The 27,257-nt window shown below is 51.8% G+C and overlaps 1 protein-coding gene across 1 annotated transcript; it reads left to right on the top strand.

Annotated features, from left to right (window-relative positions):
- Positions 1 to 455: 455 nt before the first annotated feature.
- On the top strand, positions 456 to 24,931 carry LOC144722702 (palmitoyltransferase Hip14-like). The gene is made up of 10 exons (XM_078601027.1): positions 456 to 1,253; positions 11,157 to 11,590; positions 13,117 to 13,187; positions 17,284 to 17,346; positions 17,732 to 17,874; positions 18,958 to 19,054; positions 19,405 to 19,557; positions 22,520 to 22,692; positions 23,283 to 23,448; positions 23,639 to 24,931. Exons 1-10 carry the CDS (start codon positions 1,090 to 1,092, stop codon positions 23,852 to 23,854), a joined length of 1,680 nt encoding a protein of 559 aa, XP_078457153.1. The 5' UTR covers positions 456 to 1,089; the 3' UTR covers positions 23,855 to 24,931.
- Positions 24,932 to 27,257: the final 2,326 nt, after the last annotated feature.

The following is a 27,257-nucleotide window of genomic DNA, read 5'->3' as shown; positions in this document are numbered from 1 at the left end:
TCTCCACCACCCTCCCCTACGGAGTCGGTGACAAATGGTTTGGCCTCACCCGCCGTGGGGTGCGGTGTGGGGGGAGGGGAGGCTGCGATGGCCCCACGTGATCTCCTCTGGTGGAGCGAGAGGGGGGGGTAGAATTACTCCCCCCAGTCCCCGCAGTCAGTCGATGATTTAATTGTCCATTAATTTCGGAAACAATTGGACGCGGGCGTGTCGAAGGGTAGTGGGAGGACGTGCATTTAAATATCACGATGTTCCAGACCACGAGCGGCTGTTGTTGTTGGGTTCTCCACAGCGCCACCACGTGGCTTGCACGTGGAGAAGGCAGCGCACGCCACACCCCCAACACTCCAAATGTGTGGCGTAAGAAATAAATAAACAATTAAAGAGACTTCCTCCACAACTACCCACCCCACCCCACCTCCCGACCCCACCTCGAACGGCAAATGGGACGAGACACGAGCTCAGTAGGGAAGTGTTTGGTGTTGGTGGTGGTGGTTGTGTTGGTTGCTTGGTGGTGGATACGACCCCGAGTAGGCGTCACGGACCCGGGCATTTTGTGCAAGTGTGACACGTGGAGCCTTAAAGCGAATGTGACACTCGGAGGGGTGGGTGGGGGGCAGCTTAGGTGCGCAACTTTGGGTAAAAAAAGTGATCGATAACGATACGCGTTTGATACGTAGGCAGCACACACAATGTGGTGAGCGTGTCTGGGTACAGGTGAGCGTGTGTGAGCACAGGTGAGCGTGTGTGAGCACAGGTGAGCGTGTGTGAGCACAGGTGAGCGTGTGTGAGCACAGGTGAGCGTGTGTGAGCACAGGTGAGCGTGTGTGAGCACAGGTGAGCGTGTGTGAGCACAGGTGAGCGTGTGTGAGCACAGGTGAGCGTGTGTGAGCACAGAGGTGAGCGTGTGTGAGCACAGGTGTGAGCACAGGTGAGCGACATAACCCCAGTGCGGGAGTCGTAGTAGGGGTAGGAGGGGGAAGTCGTCACGGGGATTATAAATCCAGGAGAGAAGTTGCCCGGCAAAGCTTCGGCAGCAGCTACCCAAAGGGGTCTTTGAGCTACGCGGGGAGTGTGGAGCCGAGCACCATGAGTCCGTCTCCTCGCCCGCCGCTCACGGAGCGGCCAGGTGCGGCCAACGCCGGCGACGGCGTGGTGGTGGTGAGTCCTGGCTGCGGAGACTCGGAGTGTGTGGGAGGGCATCATCCACACGCCGTCTTTCGCAAGAACCTCTTCAGCGCGGCCAAGGCAGGGTAAGGATTCGTTTTGAAAGCATTTTTTGTGGGTGGTGGGGTGGGGTAGTCTCCACTTTAGACGATTTTCATTTATTCCTCCGCCCCAAGCCCTCCCAGATCCCCCTGTATTTGAAGGTAACATTTTGGGAGTGCGTCTTATAATCCGGTGTGTGTGTAATTGGGGTGGGGAGCGGTGGTGTAGTGGTTAGCGCCACGTTGCGCTACGAACCCCGCTCACGGCACAACACCGGTGATGGTTATCTGAATCGGTTCAGGGCCCTCCTCCTAAGGTCAAATCGGACTCGAATGAGTACCCGGTGCGGTGCGTTAAGGATCGCCACTGGGGAGACAAAGGCGGCCGGGCGTGGTGTTGGTTGGCATCCACTCCCTATTGTGCCGTGCCGGTCTTCATAGGTGCTGCTCGCTAACAGCACTTGCGGCAACAGTCTGTTGAAGCTATAAGAGGGATCTTTGTATATATACTCTTGTGTGTTGCGAAGACCAGATTTGTTGAAACTTCATTGGCACGAGGAAGACATTTTGGGTGCGTCTTACTTTCCGGGAGCGTCGTATAATACGATGTAACACTTTTTTGTGTTCTTGGATAGTAAAAGTGTTATTTCGTAATTGATTATGCCTAAAAAGTATAGAAAATGGCTGTTATTCCCCACAAACTTTGCTTTTGTGACCAGGACAGTGATATTTTTAAATGCACCTTGTGTCTTTTTGTTCACATAAAGTCAGAGAAAAACAACATATGAATCAAAATGATCATGTATTTATACTAAAGTAATACAAAAATTACTACAAAAGATTTAGAAGTGAGTAGTTTTTCGAGATTTACGATTATACTGTAAATCACTTTCACGAATCGGCCCCCAAATGTCGTCTCCCATCATGTTCTCGTTTTACTGTCCTTGGTAGCGGCGTTCAAAGTCCAGTATATCCTGGTGGAAGCACTCGCCTTGCTCCTCCGAGTACTCTCTCATGTTCTCCTTGAATTGATCAAGACGAGCAACAAGGATATGGACTTTGAGGGACATCCTACAGCTCATTGTGCCGTAGTTCTTCACCAGAGTCTCAACCAGCTCCACATAGTTTTCGACCTTGTGATTGCCCAGGAAGCCACGAACCACTGCGACAAAGCTATTCCAAGCCGCTATCTCCTTACTAGTGAGCTTCTTGGGGAATTAGTTGCACTCCAGGATCTTCTTTATCTGTAGTCCGACGAAGACACCGGCTTTGACCTTGGCCTCGGAGAGCTCAGGGAAGAAGTCTTGAAGGTACTTGAAGGCTTCCGACTCCTTATCTACAGCTCTGACAAATTGTTTTATAAGGCCCAATTTGATGTGCAGTGGTGGCATCAGCACCTTCCGGGGGTCCACCAGTAGCTCCCACTTGACGTTGTTCCTCCCCACAGAGAACTCGGTCCGCTGTGGCCAGTCCCGCCTGTGGTAGTGCGCCTTGGTGTCCCTGCTGTCCCAAAGGCAAAAATATCAGGGAAACTTGGTAAAACCGCCTTGGAGACCCATCCGGAATGCCACCATTTTGAAGTCGTTGAGGTCTTTTTGGTTGGGGTAGTATGGGTTTCTCTCCTCAGCTCCACCTCTGAAATTGTCATCTGGATCTACAACGTCTTCCTCGCTCTCTGACTTGCTGCTCTCTTCTAAATACTGCTGCTCTCTCTCCGGAGGAGTGGGTATGGGGAGCTCATGGCAGTGTGGCACCGGGGCGATGGATCAAGGAAGGTCCGGATACGTGATAGCAGGTGCATTCTTGCCAGTCTGACGTTTGTAAGGGTCATCCAGCAGTGAATTCTCCAGTTCACCTCCCTCCCCGTCGCCTGGGCTGGGGCCCCTGGTGCAGTTGCACTGCCTGCACGCTCAAAAGCTGTGCCCATGGCCTCGAATTCAGGTCTGTCACAGCCACTGGGCCTTTGAATGTACAAGTGAGGGCCACTTTTCAAAAGCTGTAATCTTACACCTGCGCTCCTGTCACCAGACACTTGACCGGGAATTTAACTCGTACTGTGCTGAACGCTGCAGCCGAGCCTGGGCCTGACAATACAGGGCTAGTCTATGTAAACGTAACCCACCAAAACCCATTAGCGCCATCAGCCATGGTTAATCCGCTGCTAGATGAAGCCTTTCCCCAAGCCGTAGCCGAATCGCACGATCCTGCGATGTAACATCCATCCAGTTTGTGCACGCGAGCTAATTTCATGTCATGTGGTGGTGTGCTAATAGGTGCTCGCTAGCAGCGCATGCCCCAACGGGGGGCAAGGCGGAAACCCAAACGTGCGGCATGACCAAATTAATTCGTCATTACTTCAGTCATACCCATACTTAGCCAGGTTAGAGTCAATTGAGACAAAGGGCGTGAATTATTAATCGTGCATTCATGACCTGTGTGGTGTGGATTGCGCATGTTAGTCCTGTCAAGTTTGAATTTAAGTACAATAAATAAATAAACACTAATCTACAGCCCTCTGTCAATCCACTGCTTGACGAAGGCCCTCCCCATGCCACGTTGGTCATTGCGGTTGTTTGACCATGCTTCACCATGCTGGTCAGTGTGCATTGGTGAATAGTGGCGGGGGAAGGGGAGAAGGGGTCCAGGACCGGCTCCGATATCACTCGCCACTGAAGTCAGCTATGGCTGGAAATTGAACTCTGCTCACTGGGTTCACGCCATTGGGGACAAACCACTACTCCATCCCATAGTTCAGTTGAGTTTCCTGACCGTATGATTGCAGTTATGAGATGTCTGAGGGTCCACTGTGTATCATACATGTTTTTACTCAAGTGGATTTTAAGATACTGCTATTAACCGATAAGGCTTTAAAAGGGGTCGCCCCACATTACTTGCAGGAACTAATACATTATAGTCCATCAAGGTCCTTAAGATCTTCTGATTTCCCAATTGATCAGCACTCCCAGGTCAAGGTTGCTCTCTTTTTGGTGATCGGGGGTTTTGTTAGCGTGGCACCCAAACTATGGAACGCCTTGCCACTTGAAATCAGGGCAATCGGAGTCGGTAGATATATTCAAGTGTGCTTTGAAAACCCATCTCCTTATACTGGCCTTCCCTCTTTAGTTTGGTCGGTTGCCCTGGTTCTGTTTTCGTTTCCTGCTTTTCATGCATTGCGCATTATAAATTTTAATTATCACTAATCACTTATCTGTTCTCTGATCCATGTGTTCCTCTTTTTGTCTCCCAGTGTAATTCTCATCATGCATCTTTCCTTGCTTCACTGCATACATTTCAGCTTCGCCTTCAATTCTCTTTGTCGGTGTCAAAACGTTTCCGATCCATGTCATAGCTTGTGATGGGCACTGGTTGAAAACATTCCTGTTCGGGTGCAATGGTACATCACTTTTCAGAATCACGTAATTTTTTTTGAAAATCACTTCAACACCGCTCTCATTCACTTCTTTATTTCATCATTTTGAGTCTGAAACCCAGCGCCGCTACTGTCAATTTCCTGCCCCTCGTTTGCAAGTCCAGGTTCAAGGTCTTCCTGTTCTCCTCTGCCTATGGACTGTCCTATAAAACAAACATGGCCGCTGTTTCCGTACAGTCTCTCGATAAGGAAGAAACGTGCGTTTTAGAGAGTATTTAGCTACTCGAAATTTCCACATAAGCCACCTCTTTGAGCTATCATTTGTGTCCAGGTCGCTTCTGAAAAAAAGAGCTATATAGTTCTCAGTGAGCCTTACCTGGTAAAATACAAAACATAGTTTAGTTTTTATATTTGTTTAAGTGGTCACATCGTTTAGGCTCGACTATAAATACGTTTTCATTGTGCTGCGTTGCACGTTACGTTGTTGTTACGGTGCGTGTCGGTCAAGTCGCGGCAATCCAAGCATCTCCACGCTGTCGGTGCCCTCACAATCAATACTAACCACTCGCATCCGTTGTGTAATTTATCCTGCACACTCATTGTTTGCCCTTCGGCTTATTGCGCACACACGACCGCCAAGGGCAACGATTAATAAAGCCTTTTATTGTGTTGACATGAACGGTCTTTATTTTATTGGCACACGTTCTCGGTTCGAAACTGTGCAATGTTAATATTTGATCGTGGTTGCCCAGATCGTCAACGGCAAACTCTCTCTAGCTCTCTTGCACCACGTCCCTACGTTTCGCTCCGCGTGCTGGGAGCTCGTTGAGGAACTGGAAGGGGGAAAAAAACAACCCCAACAACCTGGAACTGGATTCGGATCGTGAGGAAGCTCCAGGCACGTGTAGCGAAAACTTGGGACAACGCGCAGTATAACCACAAAACGCATCAGAGGGGTGCACAGCCCCAACCGCGAGACCCTAGGCCAGGGGTGGGGAACCTTTTTTCTGCCAAGGGCCATTTGGATATTTACAACATCATTCGCGGGCCATACAAAATTATCAACTTAAAAATTAGCCTGTTTATATTGGGTCAAACATTTAATTAACCCACCCCTAATGTGATGGCTGGAATTGCTTCTCTTTGGCGAGGCGTGTCATGTTAGCTGGTATTGATGGTGTTGCTACTCGCAACTGCTTTTCCAGGTTTGCTCCTAGATTTATTGAATTTCGAGCCCGGCAGGACCAGACCAAATGATTTTGCGGGCCTTATACGGCCCGCGGGCCGGACGTTCCCCACCCCTGCCCTAGGCAGTGGAACAAATGTCCACCACTGACTCGCCTGGGTGAGTGTTGGCGAGTGCCGCCTGTTGATGTAGGGGAAGGTGAGCCAATGCTACACACCTTTTACGCCTTTGTCTTCCCAGTGGCAGCGAGGAGGACCACAATGCAAAGTAAAGGACCCTTGCATTTCACAAGGTGATATAAAACAACCATTTAAGATCAACCTAAAACACGGCCTTGTTTTGCAAGGGTGTCCCGGGGTCAATTCACAAATTTGAGTACAAAACCATACGGGTAAAACAAAGCATCGGTACCAATAAAACTGAACGACAAAAACACCAGAAATTGCGGTGAAATTCCACGATTATGTCTGGAACAACATGACTCGGGCGAGGAAAGCGCCTGGATTTTTTTTTTTGTTCAATGCCGGGGCGCGAAGAGGCCTTCGTTCAGCAGTGGATTGACGAACGGCCGTAAACCAACGTTCACAATTGCTGCCACGAGCTTAAATCGAGCAGAAAGCATCGCGAGTGACGCGTGGCCGGGTAGTTGGCGCTGACAATGGCACCGACGCGATAATCGCCGTGGACACGCAGGCGCACACCCACGCGTGTTTGAACGCTAGTTGCCGTTCTTTCTCCGACGGACGCGCACGGCTCTGCTTGTTCGCGCATGAACCGAGCCGAGACTGGTGATGGGGGCGGGGGGATACGGCTACGGTTGCCACCTCCTGTGGCACGAACAAATAACATTTGCGTGTGTATGTATGTTGAACTTCTTTCGCACCGTACGAAGACAACCGTGCCAATCGAAGGTGCGGGCGAAGGACGATAAACTAAACGCAAAAAAGCAGTTCTAAAGAAATGAGTTTCCAATCTAGCAGAATATCTCACAATACCAGAAGAGCAGAGAACGACATGTAAATGCATCGTCACGGGTCGCGTGTTATTATGCAAATGGTAAAAAAAACGAGGCTTTTAACGTCCTGATAGATTTCCTAGGACAGCTGCCTCAACAAGAGGACGATCCAGGGAAATGCTGGACAGGTGGCAATCCTAAAGGGGGCACAGCCTAAGGCAAGCTGACAGCTCGTAGATTGCCGATGGCCGTACTGACAGATGGGGACAATGCGAAACAAACTGAACTCTGACTCTGCTGATGAGACCCAGAAGGTTGAAACCAGCCCAGAGTTTGTTCACTTACACTAATGACGCTGTTGACTATTGGTCGGCAAAGCCAATAAGGCAATAGGCTGAAGAATTAAAAGCTTCTTTATATGTCGAGTGACGGAACAGAGTTTCTGCATGTATTAGATTTTACCCAAAATGCTGCACAGCAAGGGATACTTACACTTTGGTTCTTTCGGTAAAGTCACGTAGGTATAAACTAGAATAAAATAAATCGCGACGTTTCGGGCGCACCACAAGCGTCCATCATCTTACAGTTACATGCTAATTTCTCACATTAACATCACTAGCCCCGGCCACTTCTTTATGACCCTTGAGCTACACCCATTTCAAACCTTTTACGACAGTCTGCCTCAGCAGCAGGCCATGCTTCCCCACCTGATGATGGACGCTTGTGTTGCGCCCGAAACGTCGTGATTTATTTTATTTTAGTTTATATCTACGTGACTTTACCGAAAGAACCAAAGAGTATGGATTCCTGCAGTCACAAACGCTTCAAATCAAGGGATACTTAGTTTGTATATTTATTAAGTAATGGTATTGGCTAAACAGTCCAATGAAGCAGCACCCTCCTGACCAAGAGCCCTGAGACTCAATCGGCCTTTCCTGGGTATACAATCGGCACGATCATCCAGTAGTTATTATTCTTGTTATATGTAATTGTGTAACACGCGAAGAGACAAACGCTTGGAATTACACGGCGAGACGGGAAGAGGCACGCGCCGATCGGAAGAACAAAACGCAAGTCGACTTGCGACGAGTTAAGTGGCCACGGGCAGGACACGTCACCTCTTGAAGCGTGATGGACTGTGGTTGACCCTATCGATGGAGCGGCAGCCAAACAAGGGAACAGGCCTGAGAGGCGACATGGGCGCCTGCCGCGGTGACGGAGCGATGAAATCGGCTCGCGTGGGGAGCTATGCAGATTGTTGCATCCCAGGACAAATGAGAGACTACGACGGCTTTGGGGAGGCCTGATCCAGCAGCGGATTGACAATTGTCTGTACCTTGTACCAGGAGCGAACGGGCGCTTTGAATTGAGATTAATTAGTTGGCTCGGACAGTTCTAGCCTACTGGCGCAAACGCACCATAGCGTGTGTGTGTAAATACATTGTGCTTTTGTCTTTGAGTACATCGCACAGCGGTTGGCGCACTGCGCTATGACCCCAGCGATCCAAGTTCGTTTCCCGTTCACGACCAACATCCTGGGCCTCCCCTAGGTCGACTCGGCCTTAATTGAGTACCCGGTACAGTGTGTAAAATCGTCAGCACTGGGGGGAGACGAATGCGGCCCGGCGTGGTGCTGGCCACCCGCCCCCTCGTGTGCCGTGCCGGCCTTCATAGGTGCTACACGACTAACAGGACTTGCCCCGGCAGTCTGAGGCTGTATGGGGCATGTTTGTAATTGTGACTCCGTGATGCCGCACACTGTATAATCGGCACACATGCAATTAACGCAAATCTCTGCCTCGTCTGCCAGTAGGGATTTGACGGCGGCGGCGGATGTGGCTGCAGATTTACGAGTGACACGGCAGTAATACCACGCGCTGTCACCATCGTTGTCGTCGTCGTCATCGTCGCCGATGACGACGATGGAAGCCTCCCCCAATCCATCGCCATCTCCTCGTGGTCCAGCAATGAGGCGGCAGGCTGGCACAGTGATAGCACTTGCGCCTCACAGCAAGTTGCGCCTAGGTTCGATTCCCCCCCCCAAGCAGAAAAAAATGGTTATGTGTGTGGCGGGGTAAAGTGTGGGTACCCCTGCCTCTTGTAAGACGTCTGGTTAGGTGCTATCAAGAGCTCTCCAGTGGAGGCCCTTCCAGCAGCAGTGACGTGAACAAGCAATTGCAGGGCTGCGCTTTTACCACCTTTTGCTGATGCCTCCGTTATCAAGACGGTGTGTGGTCAGCTCTTTCAAGGCGGTGTGTGGTCAGCAGTTTTGTGAAGTTGTCAGTCTTAGGTCGAAGTCGCCCAACGCTCGTTTTCTCTGTTGGGCAGCGGAGCATCTGGGCTATCAATACTGGTGAGCCAGTGCTGAGATTGTCCCTTCCGCCAGCAGTGATGGCAGGAATGCACCTTGACCCTCCTGTACCACAGGCAAGTAAAGCCAGACCCAGGTCGCACGATGGGACACGGACCGAGGCTAGCACCCATACTAATCCCCCCCCCCCCCACCGTCTCCTCCCCGCAAGGCTTTTTTTTTGTGCGTCTCACGTTTATGCAAAAAAATAAAAGCGCCGCAAAAAAAGCAAAGGCGTTGGGCGCGCGAATAGAATAGATGAGCGATTCGCACACCGGCCTGGTCCGCTTTCAACACGGCTGGGTCTGTGTGGGAGAGAACGAGCACCGGAGTCATCGCTTTTTCTTGAAAGTCAAGCGGAGGAGCTTGGCGTTGCTGCGTAAGCCAAACCTCCCAACCCCCCCCCCCCCACCACACAGAACGTGGTGGCGTCGATGCGAGCAAGCGCATCGCGATCGCCGACCGGACACTCGATTCCCATGGCCGGCTGCCGAGTTGCGCAGTGATTTATCAACGGTGCGCCCTCTCGCCCGCCCGCCCGCTGTAAAAACAGGCGGGATGCCCGGACGCCCTCTGATGTCAGACTCAGAATTGGAATATTTATTTGTACAGATGTCCAGTAGGTGCGGGTCAGAATGTTCCAGCAACAAACGATACAAAAACACGATAGGGATGCAAAGTAGAGGAAAGGCAAACAAATTGCCAAAAAATATACAAATAAAACGAAACTATTTTTATTCTACCACTCAAAGCCCACCCATGGTCGTTTGCGTCTGGCCAACCTCTCGAAGCTCACATTTTGACAACGAAAATAACAACACAAGGTTGCGAATAATTCTTAAAGAGTTTTTAAACTAAAACGGAGATTAAGCCCACCAAAGGAAATGAGCACGACTGCATGGTTGTTGAAGCAGAAACACTTTGACTTATTTGTCGACATCAGGAAGCCATCAAGACATTTGTTTACACATTTATATCCATTCATTGGTCAAGGCCTCTCCATGCCATATTGCTCACGAGGGTTCATTGACCAAACTTTACCACGCTGGTCAGTGAGGGTTAGTGGCCCTGGACTGATTCTGGTGAGGCCCAGGTCCGATTTGGATGTCGGATCACTGATGTTTGATCGCGGCCAGGAAATGGACTCATGTTTCCAGGTTCATAGCGCAGTGTGCTAACCGCTGCGCCACCGCTCCATCCCACATTTAGTTGTTTAAAATCGGACGGAAAGAAAATAATAAAAATGGAATACTGTCATGGCGTCACTATGGTTACCCAGGTCACACTTGTGAAGAAATAATCTCAACGGGCCCCAGGCTGGCTAAAGGACATGAGTTTATTTATAATAATAAACCATCGTGCATTGTGTGGACTGTATGCGAGAATTGCATATGCATTTAAAGTACATTCGCATATGGCCACGGCTTAATTTCACCCGGAGCTGTCCAGAGCTGAGCTCTGGAAAATATTTCCCTGGGGGTTTGACGGCCACGGGAAAATATTCCACAAAACATTGATCCATACATATGAATTTTACTCTAATGTACTTGCAGTCAATGCCATTTAAACAAACCATGATTAATAATAATCCCACGTGGATTGCAGAGTGGCAGTTACGATGCAGGAGGTCGTGACACAGAAGAAAGTTGGGTCGGGGAGGGGTCATCGCCGTGGCAGTGAACGGTCTCTCAGACTGGAAGTTGCTCATAGAATCGATGGACCGCTCGATATCGCATCGAGCCATGGCGCACACGTGAACTCCGTCCGTGCGCTCGGAACACGATACGCAGTTTCTTGCGCCGTGTGTTGCGGACCGTTGGCTCGGCCGACTGTCTTCATGAAGCCGCCCCCTAAAGTTCCCATGGTGTAGTGTTTTTTTCCCACGGCTGACGGGTGCGGTGCATCGGAATTCGCATGTAGTGCAGTGTGCGATCGATGGTGCCGTAGTTTGCGCACTGGACCCGCAATCCAGAGGTCGCCAGTTTGAATCGATCTCTCTTGGCACACCAGATGAAACAACGGTGCAGGTTTCTCAAATGCTTCTCCCCCTGGGGGGGTGGGTGCGATCTTTGTTTCTGCGTGACCAGGAACCTGCCTCTGTGCCAGGAGATCGTGGAGTCGGAGGGCATCGCGAGCCTCTCTCGGCGCGATGCGGCGGGCCACACAGCCGCTCACTGGGCGGCCCTGGGGGGCCACGTCGCCGTGCTGCGGTATTTTGCCGAGTGCGGCGGCGGCGGCGGCGGCACGGGCGCGACCCTCGCGGTGAACGCGCCGAGCGACGCCGAGCCGGGCTCGCGGCCCATCCACTGGGCGGCCACCAACGGGCACGTGGCGGCCATGGAGGCGCTGCTGGTGGCCGGCGTGCCGATCGACGAGCCGGACCAGCGCGGGTGCACGCCGCTCGTGGTGGCGGCGCAGTTCGGGCAGACGGCGCTCGCCGGCTACCTGCTGGGGCGCGGCGCCGCGCTGCAGGCCTGCGACACGGAGGGAGACAATGCGCTGCACTGGGCGGCGTTCAAAGGTTGTTGTTGTCGTCGCCGTCGTGTTTTGTCCGCGAATGGTTTGCACCGATGTAATAATCGTGAATGGAACGGCGGCAAAAATAGTGCCGAAATGACGGGCAAATACTTCCACATCGCGGGGGAACCGTAGTAGCGACACGACGACGCTCTGTGATAGCTGGCGCCAAACTGTGCCGCACGCGCCCCTCCCGCATGGTCTTGTGGGAGCCCTCGGTACGTCTTCCGACATGAGGACGTACCGATAAAGATATTACATTTTTTTGTTTCTCTTTCGTTGCCGTTCCGATAACGTACATGCACGTCATCGGAACGGGAAAGGGTTAATTTATATTATGCTTGTTACCAAAATACAGGCGGTCTCTGGTTTACAAAAGTCCAAATTACGATGATCAACATTCATGACGATTATATGTCATCATGGATCAATTTACGACGCAGAAACTTAAATTTACGACGCATCTTCCGACACTGAACGCGTTTGAACGGAGTCGGTCCGGATTCCGACGTGACTTGGCGTGGAGCTTTTGTTATTCTCGAGTGTTTGTGTGGATCTTGAACGAAAAAACACCGTTAAATATGACCGATTTTAAAAGGAAACATAAACACATCTGCAAGCGATGTTTTTTACTGTTTGTATTGTCGACGGGGACCGCCTGTAGATCCGGAGCAAATCCCGACCGAACGTGAAAGGGGGGGAGACGCTCACGCTCAACATGGGGTTCACGGATCGATCACCGTGCCGCTGTTTCATCTCCTGTACTGGTGCCAGATTAATTTGTCTGGCCGTGTCAGATGGCGAAGGGGGGGGAGGGGGGGGTCTTGTTGGAAAGAGTTGCGATGATCCATCCGTGTGCGCGATGTTTTCCGAAGCACGCTTATGTTTGTGACCAAATTGCCGGGAACTCCCCAGATCTTGTCAGCTCGCGGGAAGCTAAGCTGGGTTGAGCCCGGATAGACTTTGTGTGGGTGGTCGCCATGCATAACAGGTGTTATAGGCTTCTGCGGGGCCATGCGGTGGGCAGCAGAGGCCTGGTCAGGAAAATCTATCGTTGTTACTGTACCTATTGCACCTTGCCTTCGCCACCCCGCACTGACCAGCGCGGTGATGTATGGTCAACCCCGAAGACCAACAAGGCCTTCATACAGCATTGAATTAACAAAAAGGGCTGTACATGTGAATGCACAGGGGCATTACTGTCATTTTTTTGTTATAAATCATTAATTATATGTATGTATGTTGAACTTCTTTTTCACCATACATAGCCAACCCGTGCCAATCGGAGGTGCAAAAATCGCTTTCCCCAAAACAACGCAATTTCAGATTTTAAAAAATGTCGATGGCCTTCTGCCCACAATGACGAGACGAGCACGCGTCGAGAAATTGTAAAACCGGGCCGGCGCCCTTGCGGCTCGACGCCGGGAGAGTTCGTGGCAAAAACGCCAAAAAAAAAAAGAAACTTGCACGGGCGTTTGGCCGGCAGCGTGGGCCGAGCGTCGCCGTGTGTGATGCTCTTCTCTTCGGCAGGGCACTGCGAGCTCACCCGCCTGCTCACCTACTCGGGCTTCAATCCCCGGCAGACGGACAAGTTCCAACAGGTGGGTGCCGGAGAGCCGCGACAGCCGCCCCGTTTCACGCGCGCTTGGGAAATCCCGTGGGTGCGTGCGTGGACTTGTATGTAGCTTGCGCGCGTGTGCGTGTGTACGATCGCTGCGGGGAGCGGTAGTGCAGCGGTTGGCGTGCTGCGCTACAAACCTGGCGACCCGGGTTCGATTCCCGCTCGCGGCCAACACCGGTGACGATTATCTGAACCGGTCCTGCGCTTCCCCTAGGTCGACTCGGCCTCAATTGAGTACCTGGTGTAGCGGTGTGTAAACATCGCCACTGGGGAGACAAAAGCGGTCGGGCGTGGTGCTGGCCACCCACCCCCTCGTGTGCCTTGCCGGACTTCGTAGGTGCTCGCTGACAGCACTTGCCCCAACAGCCTGCAAAGGCTATTCGGGGGATATTTTGTGCGCGCATTGTGAACTGCAAGAGGCTGAAAGTAGAAAGTGATCACAAATGCACGCCAAGGGAGTTGAATTGCAAATACACGTACAGTTAACGGCGGCACAGTGCTGGGGGACATGACCTTTGTGTTGGTTGACTGTGTGGCCGTTCCAAGCATTGTGGAGTGTGGGTGAGCGCACACGTGTGCGTGTGTGTGTTTGTATTGAGGGCGGTGGTTTAGTGGTGTCTCCAAACGCTGCGCTGCAAACCCGGCGACCTAGATTCGATACCCCAGTCATGGCCTAACTTTTGTGGCGAATTCTATCTGAACCTGCCCTGGGCAGGTTGACTTGGCCTTAAATGAGCGTTTGGTGCGATGTGTTATTATCAATCCCGGGAAGACAAAGCTGGCTTTGTTTTCTGTTTGCCACACGACTCCCACGTGTGCTATATGCGGGCACCAATAGGTGCTTGGTGACAGCACCAACCCCAACTCACTCTCTCTGGCTGAATGGGGAGTCGTTCTTTTATGTATGGAGCAGTGGCATAGTTCTGAGCACATTACGCTATGATCCTAGGCACCCGGATTCCATACCTGCTCCTGATTCACTCCACCGGTGGCAATTGTAACTTTATTTGGTTTGGGCCACTTGTAGGTCAACTCGGCCTAAAATCAATATCTGGTAAAAAAAACATACTCCTCGTCTGGTGCACGAGGTTCTGGCCACAGCAGCTTATTGGGCACTGCGCCAGTCGTAATAGGTGCTCGCTAACAGCACTTGCCTCGGCGGTCTGTCTCTCAACGTGGGGTGCTCGCTGTGTTGGTCTTTGTGTGTGCAATCGGAACGGATTGGCCAGGCGGTGTGGGGGCGGGGGGGAGAGAATGTTGCCCTGGCAGGTATTGAGGATGTGGCGAGAACTCGGGCCACGGCGATGTTTAGATGACCTGTCTGATTTGGTCGCCCGGGTAACGTGCACGGTAATTGCGTAGTCATGTGATTGTGTTACACTCGGAGACGGGAAGAGGCGGAGCACACGTTTCAGGGAGCAGATGCAAATCTGAGACGTCGTGTTGTACGTGTGCGTGTGTTGAACTTCTTCTTTTGCGCCGTACATCGCCAACCACGCTAATCGGAGGTGCGGAAGAAGGACAACAAACTGATAAAAGATGCAGTTCTAAAGAAATGCGTTTTCAATCTAAATGATTATTAAAATGCACAGTTCCAGGGGCTTCCTAATATTGGAAAAAAGAGCGTTCCAGACGGCCGCAGAAGCGCATCTGAAAGCGCCGCGCGATGCGGTGACCACCGTCAGTGGTCGATGGCCGGTCAAAAGCCGCCGCTGTGAGGATGAGCGGAGTTCGCGTGATGGTGGCTTATGCGACTTGACGAGATCGGCAAGGTATCGTGGTTCAGTTGTGGCAAGAACTTTGTGTGTGTGTGCCATGAGTGCGACCTTTCAATGTGTTCGCTCGGCATCCGGAAGCCAATCCAGCTCGGCGAGCACTGAATGGGCGGATACGGGTGGTGTTGAGTTATGACCAAGTTGTAAAGCGGTCTCGTGCTGGACACGCCATGGCTAGTGGAGGGAGGACGATGGCCTATGGACGAGACTAACGATGGAACGGCAGCCAAGGGGGAGGGAACACGGCAGAGAGCGCGCGTCCGCCGTGGAGACGGAGCGATGAAAATGGCTCGTGCGGGAGCGAGGTGACTTGCTGCTCTTCACCAAACGCGCACTGACCGGCGTGGTGAAGTATGGTCAACTATCCCATTTTTTTTTAATGATCACAAAAATTGTTTTTATGAGATGAACTGCATGAGGATAACTCTCTATGGGCAAATCTCAGCAAGTCACTTCTTTTGGTTTGTGAGGCAGCATTTGTGTTTACATTGCCAAGGAATGTCAGCAATGCTTCCTCAGCGACAAATCCATGAAAAAATGTTGAATGCCCAGCTCTACGAACACAAACAGACGCAAGTTAAATATTTGTACGAGCCCGGCCCACGTGTTCCTATTGAGTCCTGCGCCCACACTCCGTGAGGGTTCCTACACTCTGAGACGGTCCTTCCCTTGCAGCATGTTGAGTCACCGGAAGGAAAGGGGAGGAATTGCTCGGTTCGGGAAGCGATTGTAAAGTTTAAAAGCAATACAGAAATTAAAGTTGTTACAATTGATTTTTATTAAGTTATACGTATAACATAATTTTGTTTAAAATAGTCTGTGTGCCGGTGATGGGCGGAATATTACATGGCAGGATCGTGAGAGGTGGAGTGGGAAGGCCTTCATCCAGCAGCGGATTGACCATGGCTGATGGTGATATAGCGGCCTCCCCCGTGCCGTGTGGGTCCACGTTTTTAATCACTATTGCAGAGCGAAGGCCCCCGGCTCCAAATCGGCATCGTTCAAGTTGTAATTGTTAACGAACTAATGTTCCTTGATTTGTCAAGGTTATTACAAGCACTCGGGGTGGGGGGCGGGGGGGAACGAGACTATCGGAAGGAGGGAATTCAAAGGTGGAGCAGTACGAGGGAAGAGAAGCGTTGTGATCTGCGGTGTGTCGATATATTTGTTGAACTTCTTTCACACCGTACGTAGTAGCCAGCCGTGCAAATCGGCGGTGCGGGCGCTGTGGCGGAACGCAGCGTGGGCGAGATGACGCGGTCGGTGTGTCCGGTCGCTTGGTGCACCGCCGCCGACGCAGCAGCGTCACCAAAAATTATTTTCTGAATAAAGAAAAAAAGGACGACCGTGGGAGGATCGTAGTGACCGGTCACAGCAGAGATCGGACGTTGGACAAAGAGGCGGTGGCTTCGCCGGACTGCCCGTGTCCACTACGTGTGCGGACACGCGCGGGTCAGACCCAAACACGAAGCGCTCAATCGTTTAGGATTTAAAAGCTGGCGCGGCGGCGGCGATGGCGGCGGCGGCGGCGGCGGCGGCGGCGCGTGTCGTGTCGTCGCCGTGACAATAGAGGCGACCTCGAGGGAGGCGCTCCGAACATAACGGAGCTTTCTGTTGGGCCTCCGTGTTGGCAGGACCCCCGGCAGACCTGGTCCGCTTTCAGTCACAATCAGAACCTTTATTTAGACTGGAGGAATCCGATGAGATGTCCAGTCAGAGCGAGTCAGGACGTTGGCGTTTGGTGCACCACTGCTGGCAGAAGGGCCACAGCCCCTCCAGGAGGGCATTTTGGCTTGACTCTCTTTTATTATTGAACATTGACGTATGTTCTTGCAATTTTTTCGATACGGCGGGTGATGCAGTTTCTGCGCCGATTTCTATTCCGCTTCATCGCCGTGCTTTATTTTTTTAATTTGTTTTCGCTTTTGTCATTGTGGTGGACGCGGGTCGTTCTCTTGCAAGCGAGACTCATCCTGGGTTTCTTGAGTTCACACTTGGCGAAACAGAACAAACCTGAAACTCATAATAACAACAACAAAAATACATTTTGTTCCGTAAATAAGGATGCACCGATTTAGCGACGACATTTCGTTAGTGCGCTCACGGTCTGAGTGACAAAATCGCGTCCGTAACAATCCATTCGTTTACAATTCGTGCAAATTTACACCCGCGTACGCCCTTGCGAAACAACACCCATCCTGGCTCTCTAGAAAAGTGAAACGAAACGAGCGTTTTTTTTAGGCTGCGTGCGCCGGACGTGACCGCGTGAGTGTCTGTTCTGTTCCCCTGCGTGCCGCACAGACCCCGCTTCACCTCGCCGTGCTCAGCGGGGACCTGCTCACCGTCAAGCTGCTCTGCGAGCAGGTATGTACCGTGGGGGGGGGGAAACGTACGGCGTGGGGGGCAATGGGGTGTGGGGGCGGTGAGCGACCGCGACCAGAGCAGGGAGCGGTATCGGCGAATCCAGGAAAGCCTCGGCGAGTCTCGAGGCTTGTTGTCGGGGAGGTCCCGCTACATCGGGATGTTTGGCCGATGCTGTAATTTTACTGAGCTCGCGTGACTTCGTGCGGGAAGGCAACCGGAGGTGCCGAGAGACGCGCCCCAACGCTCGCACCAGGGGCGGGCGTGGGGGAGGTGATACTCGGAAACGTCTGCCGCACAGACGGATTCATGAAACCCTCCTTGTTGCACTGCCATCTCCCAGCCACGTCGCAGCTGATGATCTCCGCGTGCGTGCGCGCCTGCGTAGGATGAGGTGGAGCTGAACGTCATGGACGCGAATGGGAACACGCCACTTGCGCTGGCCCAGGGCCGCAAGTACGGGGACATCGTGGCCTACCTCGCCAAGGCGACCGCACGCTCGCGCAGCCTGCTCCAGTGCTGCGACCTCAGGTGCCGCAACGGAAATCGCCATCCTGGGTCAAGAGGTCAACTATTGGGCAATCGATCAATCGAGCTCGAGAGATCACAAATGAATGTTCATTTAAATATGACGTCAAAGATTTGATTGTACCTGCAATATTCATGATTAGGAGTTGGTTTCAGAAGCAGGGGGCATGGACACTAAGCTCCCTCCACCCCCCCCCACCCCTCATGATTTCAAACGACTTCTAGGACCCACCAAGAGGTCGGCGCTCGCCGATACCAAGGTGCAACTTGCAGCGTATCGTGTCGTCCGTTCCAGTAAAGCCAAACTCCCAAAACCCTTGAAAGGGCCTTCTAGGTATTCATATCCCTGGTTCTTTCGGTAAAGTCTAAATAAAAAGTAAAAATAAAATTTTTAATAATGAAAGCAAAAAACCCACGACGTTTCGATCGCAACACAAGCGGTCTTCATCAGGCGGAGAGACAAGAGGGGCAAGCCTCCAAATGTAGCAGCTACATTGTGGATTCTTTGTTTTTATTATTTTCATTTTTTTTTTATTTATTATTTTTATTGTGAGTTTTTTGCTTTTCTTATTTTCAATTTATTATTTTATTTTATTTGTATTATTTTTATAAAAAATTATATATTTTTTATTTTTTGTTTTCTATTTACGTGACTTTACCGAAAGAACCAAGAGTATAAATTCCTGCAGTCACGAAAGTTTGAAGGCCTTGTAGGTAGCGAACAGAATCTGTATGAGTGCGTGTGGAGGCAGATGAGGGCGGCAGCATCGAGGTAACGGCTGTGGATTCCGGGAGATTTCTGCCACGCGTTCCGCGACAGGGCTCGAACACGCGTGTCGCACGCAGGCACGCGCTGTACGTGAGATGTGTCACGCGCACGTGCTGTGAGCAAGACGTCAGAGCCAATTCCATTGGTTCTTTCTTCGCGGAGGTTTTCGCGACCCAGAAATTACCATTCGTAATTGGGCTTTTTGAGTCGGACTATTTGGTCATTGCCGGAACTCGATTCGAAGATCGTATTGTTGTTCATTGTTGCGTGGCTTCGACCTCCACCCCCCCCCCACTTCCTCCCCATTCCACATGCAGGAGCCTGGTGCTGGGGCCTCCCGGGAAGTCGAAGGCCCCCGTGATGTTCTTCTACTGCACGCTGCTGCTGTGGGGTTACCCCACGTACGTCCTCCACGTGAGTGCACGGCGCGCACACGCCACCAAGCTGTCGCTTCTCTGGTAACCTCGCTCTGCAGTTGCGTTTTGACTCCTTGATCCGTGTGACTCTTTACATTATCTGTGTTTGTGTGTGCTTTTAGCTATGGGAGGGCAATCAGGAGAATCCATAGGAAAACCTACACAGTAGAGGGGGAGAACATACATCCTCCACGCACAAGGGCACCCGGGTCGGCATTCGAACCTAGACCCATCTTGTTGCGCGGCACGAGTGCTACCGCAGCGCCTACCCCTTCCCGCTGGACCATCGTGCGACCTCCGACCTGGCTCGTCGCCACCTTTGCCCCTGTCGCTCGCGGTCCGGTCCAGGTGCTGCCCCTGACGCTGCTGGAGATGAAGGCCGTGAACGTGACGTTCGTAGCGGGGAACCTGGTCATGTGGTACGCCTTCCTGCGTGCGTCACTCTCTGACCCCGGGTTCCTCCCGCAGAACAACCCCGACTACGACCACGCCATCAAGCAGGTGCGTGCGCCGTAGCCTGGCACAAGCGCCGTGGTGACGTCACCGCCACTCGGTGGCGAACGGCAGTTGTCGTCGTCGTTGTTGTTGTCGTGTCACGTGGCCGGGTTGGGGAGGCCCACGGCGCTCAGACCGTGGACACGCTCGAGGTGCAGGGTACAGCCCTGCAATGTCCCGCTCATGCCACCGCTGGCGGAAGCGTCCCCCCAAGAGGGGGGGGCGAGACCCAACGGTGGGGGATCCCTGCCCCCCCCCCTCGCTCCTCCTCCTCTGGCGAGCGTGGGAGAGTGCGCGAGCGGTTGGCCGCCGGGAGATTGTGCCGTCGGCATTTCCATCGTTGGGTCTCCGGTGAAGTCACGTGGTCCAAAGTAAAACTAGTACGATATTCATTTCCTGGAATTATTTTCTTTTACCGAGCTTTTGCTTCCATTTATGTGTTTTTAAAATCGGTAAAGGTGCATCCCTGCAATTGTTTTTTCATGCCACGGCTGACGGTAGGGCTTCCATCGAAAGGGGATATTATGACCTTCTCTTCCATGCTTGCCAGATATATTGGAAGGGGGGGTGGGTGTACCCACTCGCCGTGTTGTACCCAATAAAACTGCAGGATGGATGGAGGCTATGCGTAATAAAAAAAACACCTCTGTGATATAGGTTGCTGTGGGGCTACGCTGAGGGCAGCAAAAGACAATGCAGCAAAATCGATTGTTATTCTCACCGCCTTCACGAACTCTGACCAGCGTGGTGAAGTACGGTAAAGCAACCCCCCCACGACCTGCACGGAATGGGGGGTGGGGGAGGTGTGGTGCTGAAGATGAGAGGCCTGCAAGTCTCAGAGGCGCCGCTGCAGAATCGGCTCTCGTTGAATCGTCATCCCAAGCGGTTCGGCGATATCGCCGCCCTTCTGATCTTCCGCTCCGACTAAGTGCCCCGTCCATTTTTTTAACAGCTCTCAACTAAGGTTGAAAGCCGTTAACGCGTTGGCTCTGTCTGTCTGCTTCTCCGCCCGCCCGTCCGTCTGTCTAAATGGAAGGGGGCGCGATATGTCTGGTAGAGACGAACCAAAACGAACGCAATGTTCCTATTAATTCGTGCCACTGCGCTTTGGCACTTTCCCGAAAAGAAAGAAAAAACCCCGGTCGAATTGATCAAAGTGTAGCCCGAAATTTAAAGACGCGCAAATTGAGCACCGAAAGGACAAACGCGTGCCAGAAATCGTTTATGGAATCCATGCGTGCGCATGATTTTTCTTCCTCGTTTTAAATTATTTTGCGTGTGTTTTTTTTTTTACCACCACGGCGTGCGCATCTACGCGAGAAGCAGGGGTGATTAATGGCGTGGCCACTGAGGCGGCTGTGGCTGCGGCGGCGGCGGCGGTGGCGGCGGTGGCGGCGTTTCATGTAGCCGCCGCCTTAAGGACGACCTCAACAACCCTCCGCAAGACCCCTCCCTCGAGCAGTGCCCACTACCCTCGGTGCAGCCTCCAAACGCCCTCTCGCTCCCTGAGCTCTCCCCTGCACCCGCTCCCCCTCCCAGCCCTGACTTCATTCCCCTACCAGCCGAGACACTGCTCAGCAGATAAACGCCAAGGTCAGGGAGATTGACCGACACTGCCGGCCATCAAATTTCACTTTGTGCAGTCACCTTAACGACACGATTTGCGTATCGGTGGGCAGTTAGTAGCACAGTTGTAGGGTGCATTGAATGTGGTCTGTAGGGTATTGAATACGGGTGACATACACTGCTATCTATAGCATTGCGTGTGCGTGTGTGTTTCACTTTGCCTCAAAACGCACCTTGCCTGGTACAAGCGCTGTGGTGAATGGCAGCTGTCGGCATTTTTTATTTATTTATACATTTAGATATCTACTGTACAATAGATGTATTGTACAGTAGGTGCCCTGGTTGGAATTTTGACATGTACAGACAGCACTTTGCGATCTTTCGATGAAATGCGCTGTATAGAGATAAATTATGAGCATTATTATCAGTGCATTCCGAATTTTGCATACTGCATCATCTGGGGTGATTTCTGCCCCCGCATACAGTATTCAAGTGACTTAATCATATTTATAAATGTATCAAATGAATCAACAATGTGTGACTTACCCACACGTGTGATTCTGGTGACTTTCGAGCCGTTTCTATTTTAATCCGGCCGTGTAATGTCCTGCATCACCAGAATATTTAAATCCATTCTGTCCCGATCGACTTCACCCAAGCTCTATGGGCAGCCGTGGTTTCCCCTTTCAGCAAAAAAAAAAACAAAAAAAGAACTGGGAGTGAGATTCCAGGGTGGTCTCTGCCAAGATGGAAATGTGCCCTTGAAAGTGACACTCGTCTAAATAACCATCAACATCAATTGTGGTCAATCCACTGTTGGATTAAGGCCTCCGCAATGCGTCGCCATCCCAACGTGTTCCGACTGCAGGTGAAAGATCATTCAACTATTTTCTCGGATGAGGATCCGTGATGATGATGATAATGTCTCGACTACTAAACTCGGGTGAAATGCATGACAATGCTGATACCAGGCTAAAGCTGAAGTCAAACGTTGCCGTTTTCATGCTTTGCTGTTGCTTTACACTGTCTTTGTCTGTAACTAAGTAAACACATTTACATTCATATACACACATAGTTATACCTATATATATGTAAATGCCATGTTTGGTCTTGCTCAGCCCCGCTGCCTCGAGAACATTAAACGCGTACATAACGGCCGTCTTGCTCTGCGTCCTCGGTCAGGCTCGTTGGTTTTAGCTGGCGTCAGTCGGCCAATGCTTTGGCCGGCCCCCTGGCGAGCAGCCGTAGCCATCGTCACGCGCGGCCGACTACTGTCGGTGCGACAAAAACAGTTAAAATGAGAAAGAGAGAAAAAAGTCAACGAAAAACCGCTTCATCTCGGCAATATTTCCGTCGACCGACAAAATCGCCAACTGCTCTTGCGCGCGGAACGCCTGCGCAGATGGCGCGGTACGCGGACTGCGAGCACGCGGCGTCGGCGCTCAGCCGGCTGTGCCACACGTGCCGCCTGGTGCGCCCGCTGCGCTCCAAGCACTGCCGCGTGGCCAACCGCTGCGTGGATCACTTCGACCACTACTGCCCCTACGTGTACAACACGGTCGGCTTCCGCAACAGGTGAGGGCTGGTGTGACTCGGTGCGACTCGGTGCGACGTGGTGCGTTGTGGTGCGGCGCGACCCGGCAAAGGGGGACTGAGACGGGGGAGGTGGGGGGGTGGCAGTACGAACCAGGGTGCCCCCCCGCCTTAAGCCAGCAAAGACCGTCAGCGTTTCCTGAAGAAGTGCATTGTGGTCCTCTTGTCTTAGGTCACCGCCCAAATACATTTGAGCAAATGTGGATGACCGACAGGCGGCAGCGATAGATAACTGTGGACCAGTGTCGTCATTCGTCAGCACGGTAGGGTCAGCAGTGCTCGCTGCTGCCAAGTCTGCCTCTGGGAACCGTATTTGTGGAGTGCCCACTTCCACATGAGCTTGGCCAGCGGCCTGCACTTCTTCTGCTCATGGTTGGCTTTGCTTGCGATTTACAGATTTTAACTTTAGCCAGGTCCATGATGAGTTGCGCAACGCAATCGTTCTCTCAAAGAATTGTGCAACTCAGTCACCTGCCATGCCGGGCAGGGGAAGTCGATTCCAGTGGCAGGGAGCAAGGAGTGAGAAGGACCGAAAACGGGAAGGATGATCCTCACGGCGCGTGCCCCCACAGGTTTCACTTCCTGGGCTTCCTGGCGAGCATGTCGCTCAACTGCTGGCTGGGCGTGCACATGGCGTGGTCGGTGCTGTCCTGGTATGGCCGCGACCTCCTCCTCTTCGCCGGTCTCCTCTTCCTCTGCGTCTTCGGCACCATCTCCGGCGGGATGACCATCGCCTGCGTAAGCCGTGCGGCGCCGCGTCGGCCTCGACGGCGCACAGTCGTTCGTAATGATAGTCGTTGACGACACTTTGTCAATCCACTGCTCGTTTCTATTTCACGTTGTGCGATGAAAAAGGGAGGTTGCCCGACACGCTGCCTCTCATATATATTTTCCCTCTCCCAAACGCCCCCCCCCCCCCCCACCACAGCTGTACATGGCGGGCACGAACACGACGACCAACGAGCGGATCAATGGCATGCGCTACGACTACATGAAGGATGAGCACGGCCGCTTCTTCAACCCCTTCGACCGCGGCGTCGTCGCCAACCTCCTGGAGTTCGCGGGGGCCGTGCGGCCGCTCGGGGAGGCCGAGCTGCAGCGGCGGCGGCGTCGTCGCGACGGCAGCGGAGTCTCGCTCGTGTGAGCCACGGCCGCGGTGACGCCGCGGCCGTCGCCTCTCGCCGCCGTCGCCGCACGGACGCCGGAGGAGCCCGGGACGAGCGGGGGGGTGGAGGGGTGGAGCGGGGATGGGAGCAGTGGGGGTGGGGGGTGGAGCTGGCAGGAAGCAGGAAGGAGCAGGGGGAAGCGAGAAGCGGGGGAAAGCTGGGGAGAAGCGAAGAGCGGGGAGGGAGCGGTGGGGGGGGGGGGGGGCAGTGGAGCTGGCAGGAAGCAGGAAGGAGCAGGGGGAAGCGAGAAGCGGGGAGGAAGCAGGGAGGAACGGGGGGGGGGGGAGCAGGGAAGGAGCGGGGGAAAGCTGGTAGGAACGGAGGAGTGGGAAGGAGTTGGCAAGATTGAGGAGAGGCGAGGAGGAATTGGGAGAGGCTAGGAAGAGCACACGGAGGAACAACAAGTGGGGAGGAGACATCCATCTCCTCCGTGGATCCAGGACGGAACTTGGGGGAGCGTGTGGGGAACAGGCTGAAATCAAAAAGAACGAAATGTAAACGATCTGCATCCAGCGTGGACTTTGCTGTAAGCAGCAGGTGGCAGCTATCAGTGTTTGTCTTAAGAGCGCAAGCAACCACGATCCTTACAACTCTTGAGCAATGTACAAAAGCACAGACATTTTTTCGGATGAATGTTAAGCGTAATTAATGATCACATGCGTATGAATAGTTTCGTCTATGCATTTTGGGAATACTTAATCGTTTATTTGGGACGGTTTGTCGGTACGGCGATACTTCGTGAAATTTGGCGGCCGAGGGCCGGACGATTTGATGTGAGGTGTTCGGGATTCGTGTGCGAGTGTGTCGGGAGTGGTGCGAATGGTCTCTGTGTGCGAGCATCATAACGCGTAATCTCTATGCAACGCAAAGCAATAACGTGGAATTTCAAAGGAATTTGCGTTACCTGTAACTTGCCTTATTTATTTCGTATTTTTTTTTGTCCAAAATATACAGGCGTGTGTGTGTGAACATTTTACAAATTGCCTCTGTGAGAAGTGTGATTCACCATTATTTCAAACAAATATATACGGGAATAAACCAAATTTTCTACGTCATCTTTGTCGCAAGCTTGTCATACTTTGTTTAAACAATTAAATGCATTTAGGGTCTCCTTATGGTTTTATGAAGAACCACATGCTGTGTCCTGGAAGTCGCTTTGCTTCTCTCAGGGATGTTCGCTGGATAAAAGGTTTATTTGGACCGGGACTTTGAAATAAACGTTGAGGACCATTCGCGCAACGCCGCGTTACCGCACTTGCAAATGTGCATTTGTACCACGTCTCTGAGCCAAATCTCAAAATTAAAACACGTGCACAGGTATGCTTGCACAATGTTCACTATACCGTATAGTTGTCGGTGTACTTTATAAGTATGCTGTAGAAATAAAAAGAACGATTGGATGTTTGGCACTTCGTACGATCGTTATCTATGGGGGGAGAGGTGGGGTGCCTGACATAACGCGATCTGTGCTGTCCAGAGTCTGGTCTCATCCCCCCTGTTCCTCCCCGGTCACACCAAGGGGTAAGAACTGAGCCCAAGTGGTGAAATTTACACGTCATCATCGTCATAATCAGTTTGCGCTTCTGCGGCCGTCTGGAACGCTCTTCCTTTCCGATGTTAGGAAGCTACTGGAGCTGTGCGCTTTGAAATCATCCAGATTGAAAACTCATTTCTTTCGAACTGCGTGTTGTGTTCTAAACTTGTTCTTCCCCCGCACCTCCGATTAACACGGCTGGCTACGTACGGTGCGAAAGAAGTTCAACGTACAGACGAACATCAGCTGTGGTCAATCCGCCTCTGGATGAAGACCATCGCCGTCTTCCACGTTCCCGTGATGAACCAATCCACCCAGCACCTGCACACGAACTGATTTACATCAAGATGGGGGAAGGTAATGGGCTACTTCTAATAACAAGCACACATATAAGCGTACGTGGCCTCGCCCCCAAGGTGTATACGTATATCCACCTTCCACAGTATCATCATTGTTCAAGTGACCTCCCAATCAAACCCGTCACTTGAACCAGAACGGGCAACTCCGGTTGTCTGGAATTCCCTCCCTCCTCTCTCACTGCCTCACTCCCAGCTGTGTCGGTGTTCGCGTTGCGTCAGAATCTGGACATGTCTCGCTCTCTCTCGTTAATTGATTCTCATGTGCCTCTTCAATGTCCCTGTTAAGGTCGATTGTGTGCACGTTCATGAGTTTAATAACGAATGAAACAAATACATTGTAATGAATATAACGATGATAATGCAGAGTACAAGTTGTGCGCTGTGTTGTAAAGTTTCTCATTTGTTTAATTAAATTGCAGAAAACAGGGTAAGTATTATTATTTAACTTTGAAAAAAACCCATTTTGTACGTATGTTAATATTTTTTTTATCTTCGCCAACGCACATTGACCGGCGTGCAGCGCAGTCAAACAGCCCCCGTGACCGACACGGTACAGGGGAGGGCCTTCATCCATTAGTGGATTGACATGGGCTGTAAATGATTCTATTTTTTTTTATTGCATTTCTAAGTCCATTCAGAAATACAATGCTTACAAAATTGCATTCTGCTCTGTGAAAAAAAAATAAAGCTGCAGTCAGGGTTTAAATCGAAAATTTCTGAATCTTGTAAAAAAATATATAAAAGATTAAATAGGATACTTGGCGAGTGTGTGGGGCAGTGTGCTCTGCTTCGCCTACGACCAAATGATTTTTGACCAAATTTCCCAAATCAAATAACCCCCATCTCGCCAGATCTTTGCATCAAAGCATGGTCGAACTTTGATAATCCTGGGATGGGCACCCACCATGCATAACAGGTTGCTATTGGTTGCTACAGGCCGCAGAGTGCATTGCAGCAACATCCACTGCTGTACATATTTTGATTCTCAAGTACGCCACACACCATGCTTCATCGTGACAACATTATTCGCGCGCCCCTCTGCAACTCTTACAAAACGCTACCAAAGCGAACAGAGACGCGAGACGTGTTGCGTTACCACCGCCACCACTGACGCGAGGCATTGGAAAGCCAAGCCAAAGCTTTGGGAACTGCGGTCATCCTCGTAGCAGCAGCGGCTTTTGGCTGGTCATCGAATAAAGACGGCTACCACATCGCGCGCTTCTAAACGCGCTTCTGCGGCCGTCTGTAATGTTCTTCCTTTCGATATTCGGAAGCCACTGGGAGCCATGTACTTTTATATCTAGATTGAAAACTCATTTCTTTAGAACTGTGTTTGTATGTTGAGTTTGTTGTTCTTGATCCGCACCTCTGATTAACACGAGTCGCTATGTGCTGTACATATAAGTGTCTCAAAGGGGTCCCAATTTATTGAAAAAATCGGAGCGCATCAAACACGTGCTTACATTTCTCAATCCTAAACAGCATAAC

Source organism: Lampetra planeri, chromosome 15, assembly GCF_965212315.1.
Source record: "Lampetra planeri chromosome 15, kcLamPlan1.2.h2, whole genome shotgun sequence".
Classification (NCBI taxonomy): Eukaryota; Metazoa; Chordata; class Hyperoartia; order Petromyzontiformes; family Petromyzontidae; genus Lampetra; species Lampetra planeri.
Note: the sequence above shows the minus strand (reverse complement) of the source record. Positions and strands in the feature narration are given on the sequence as shown.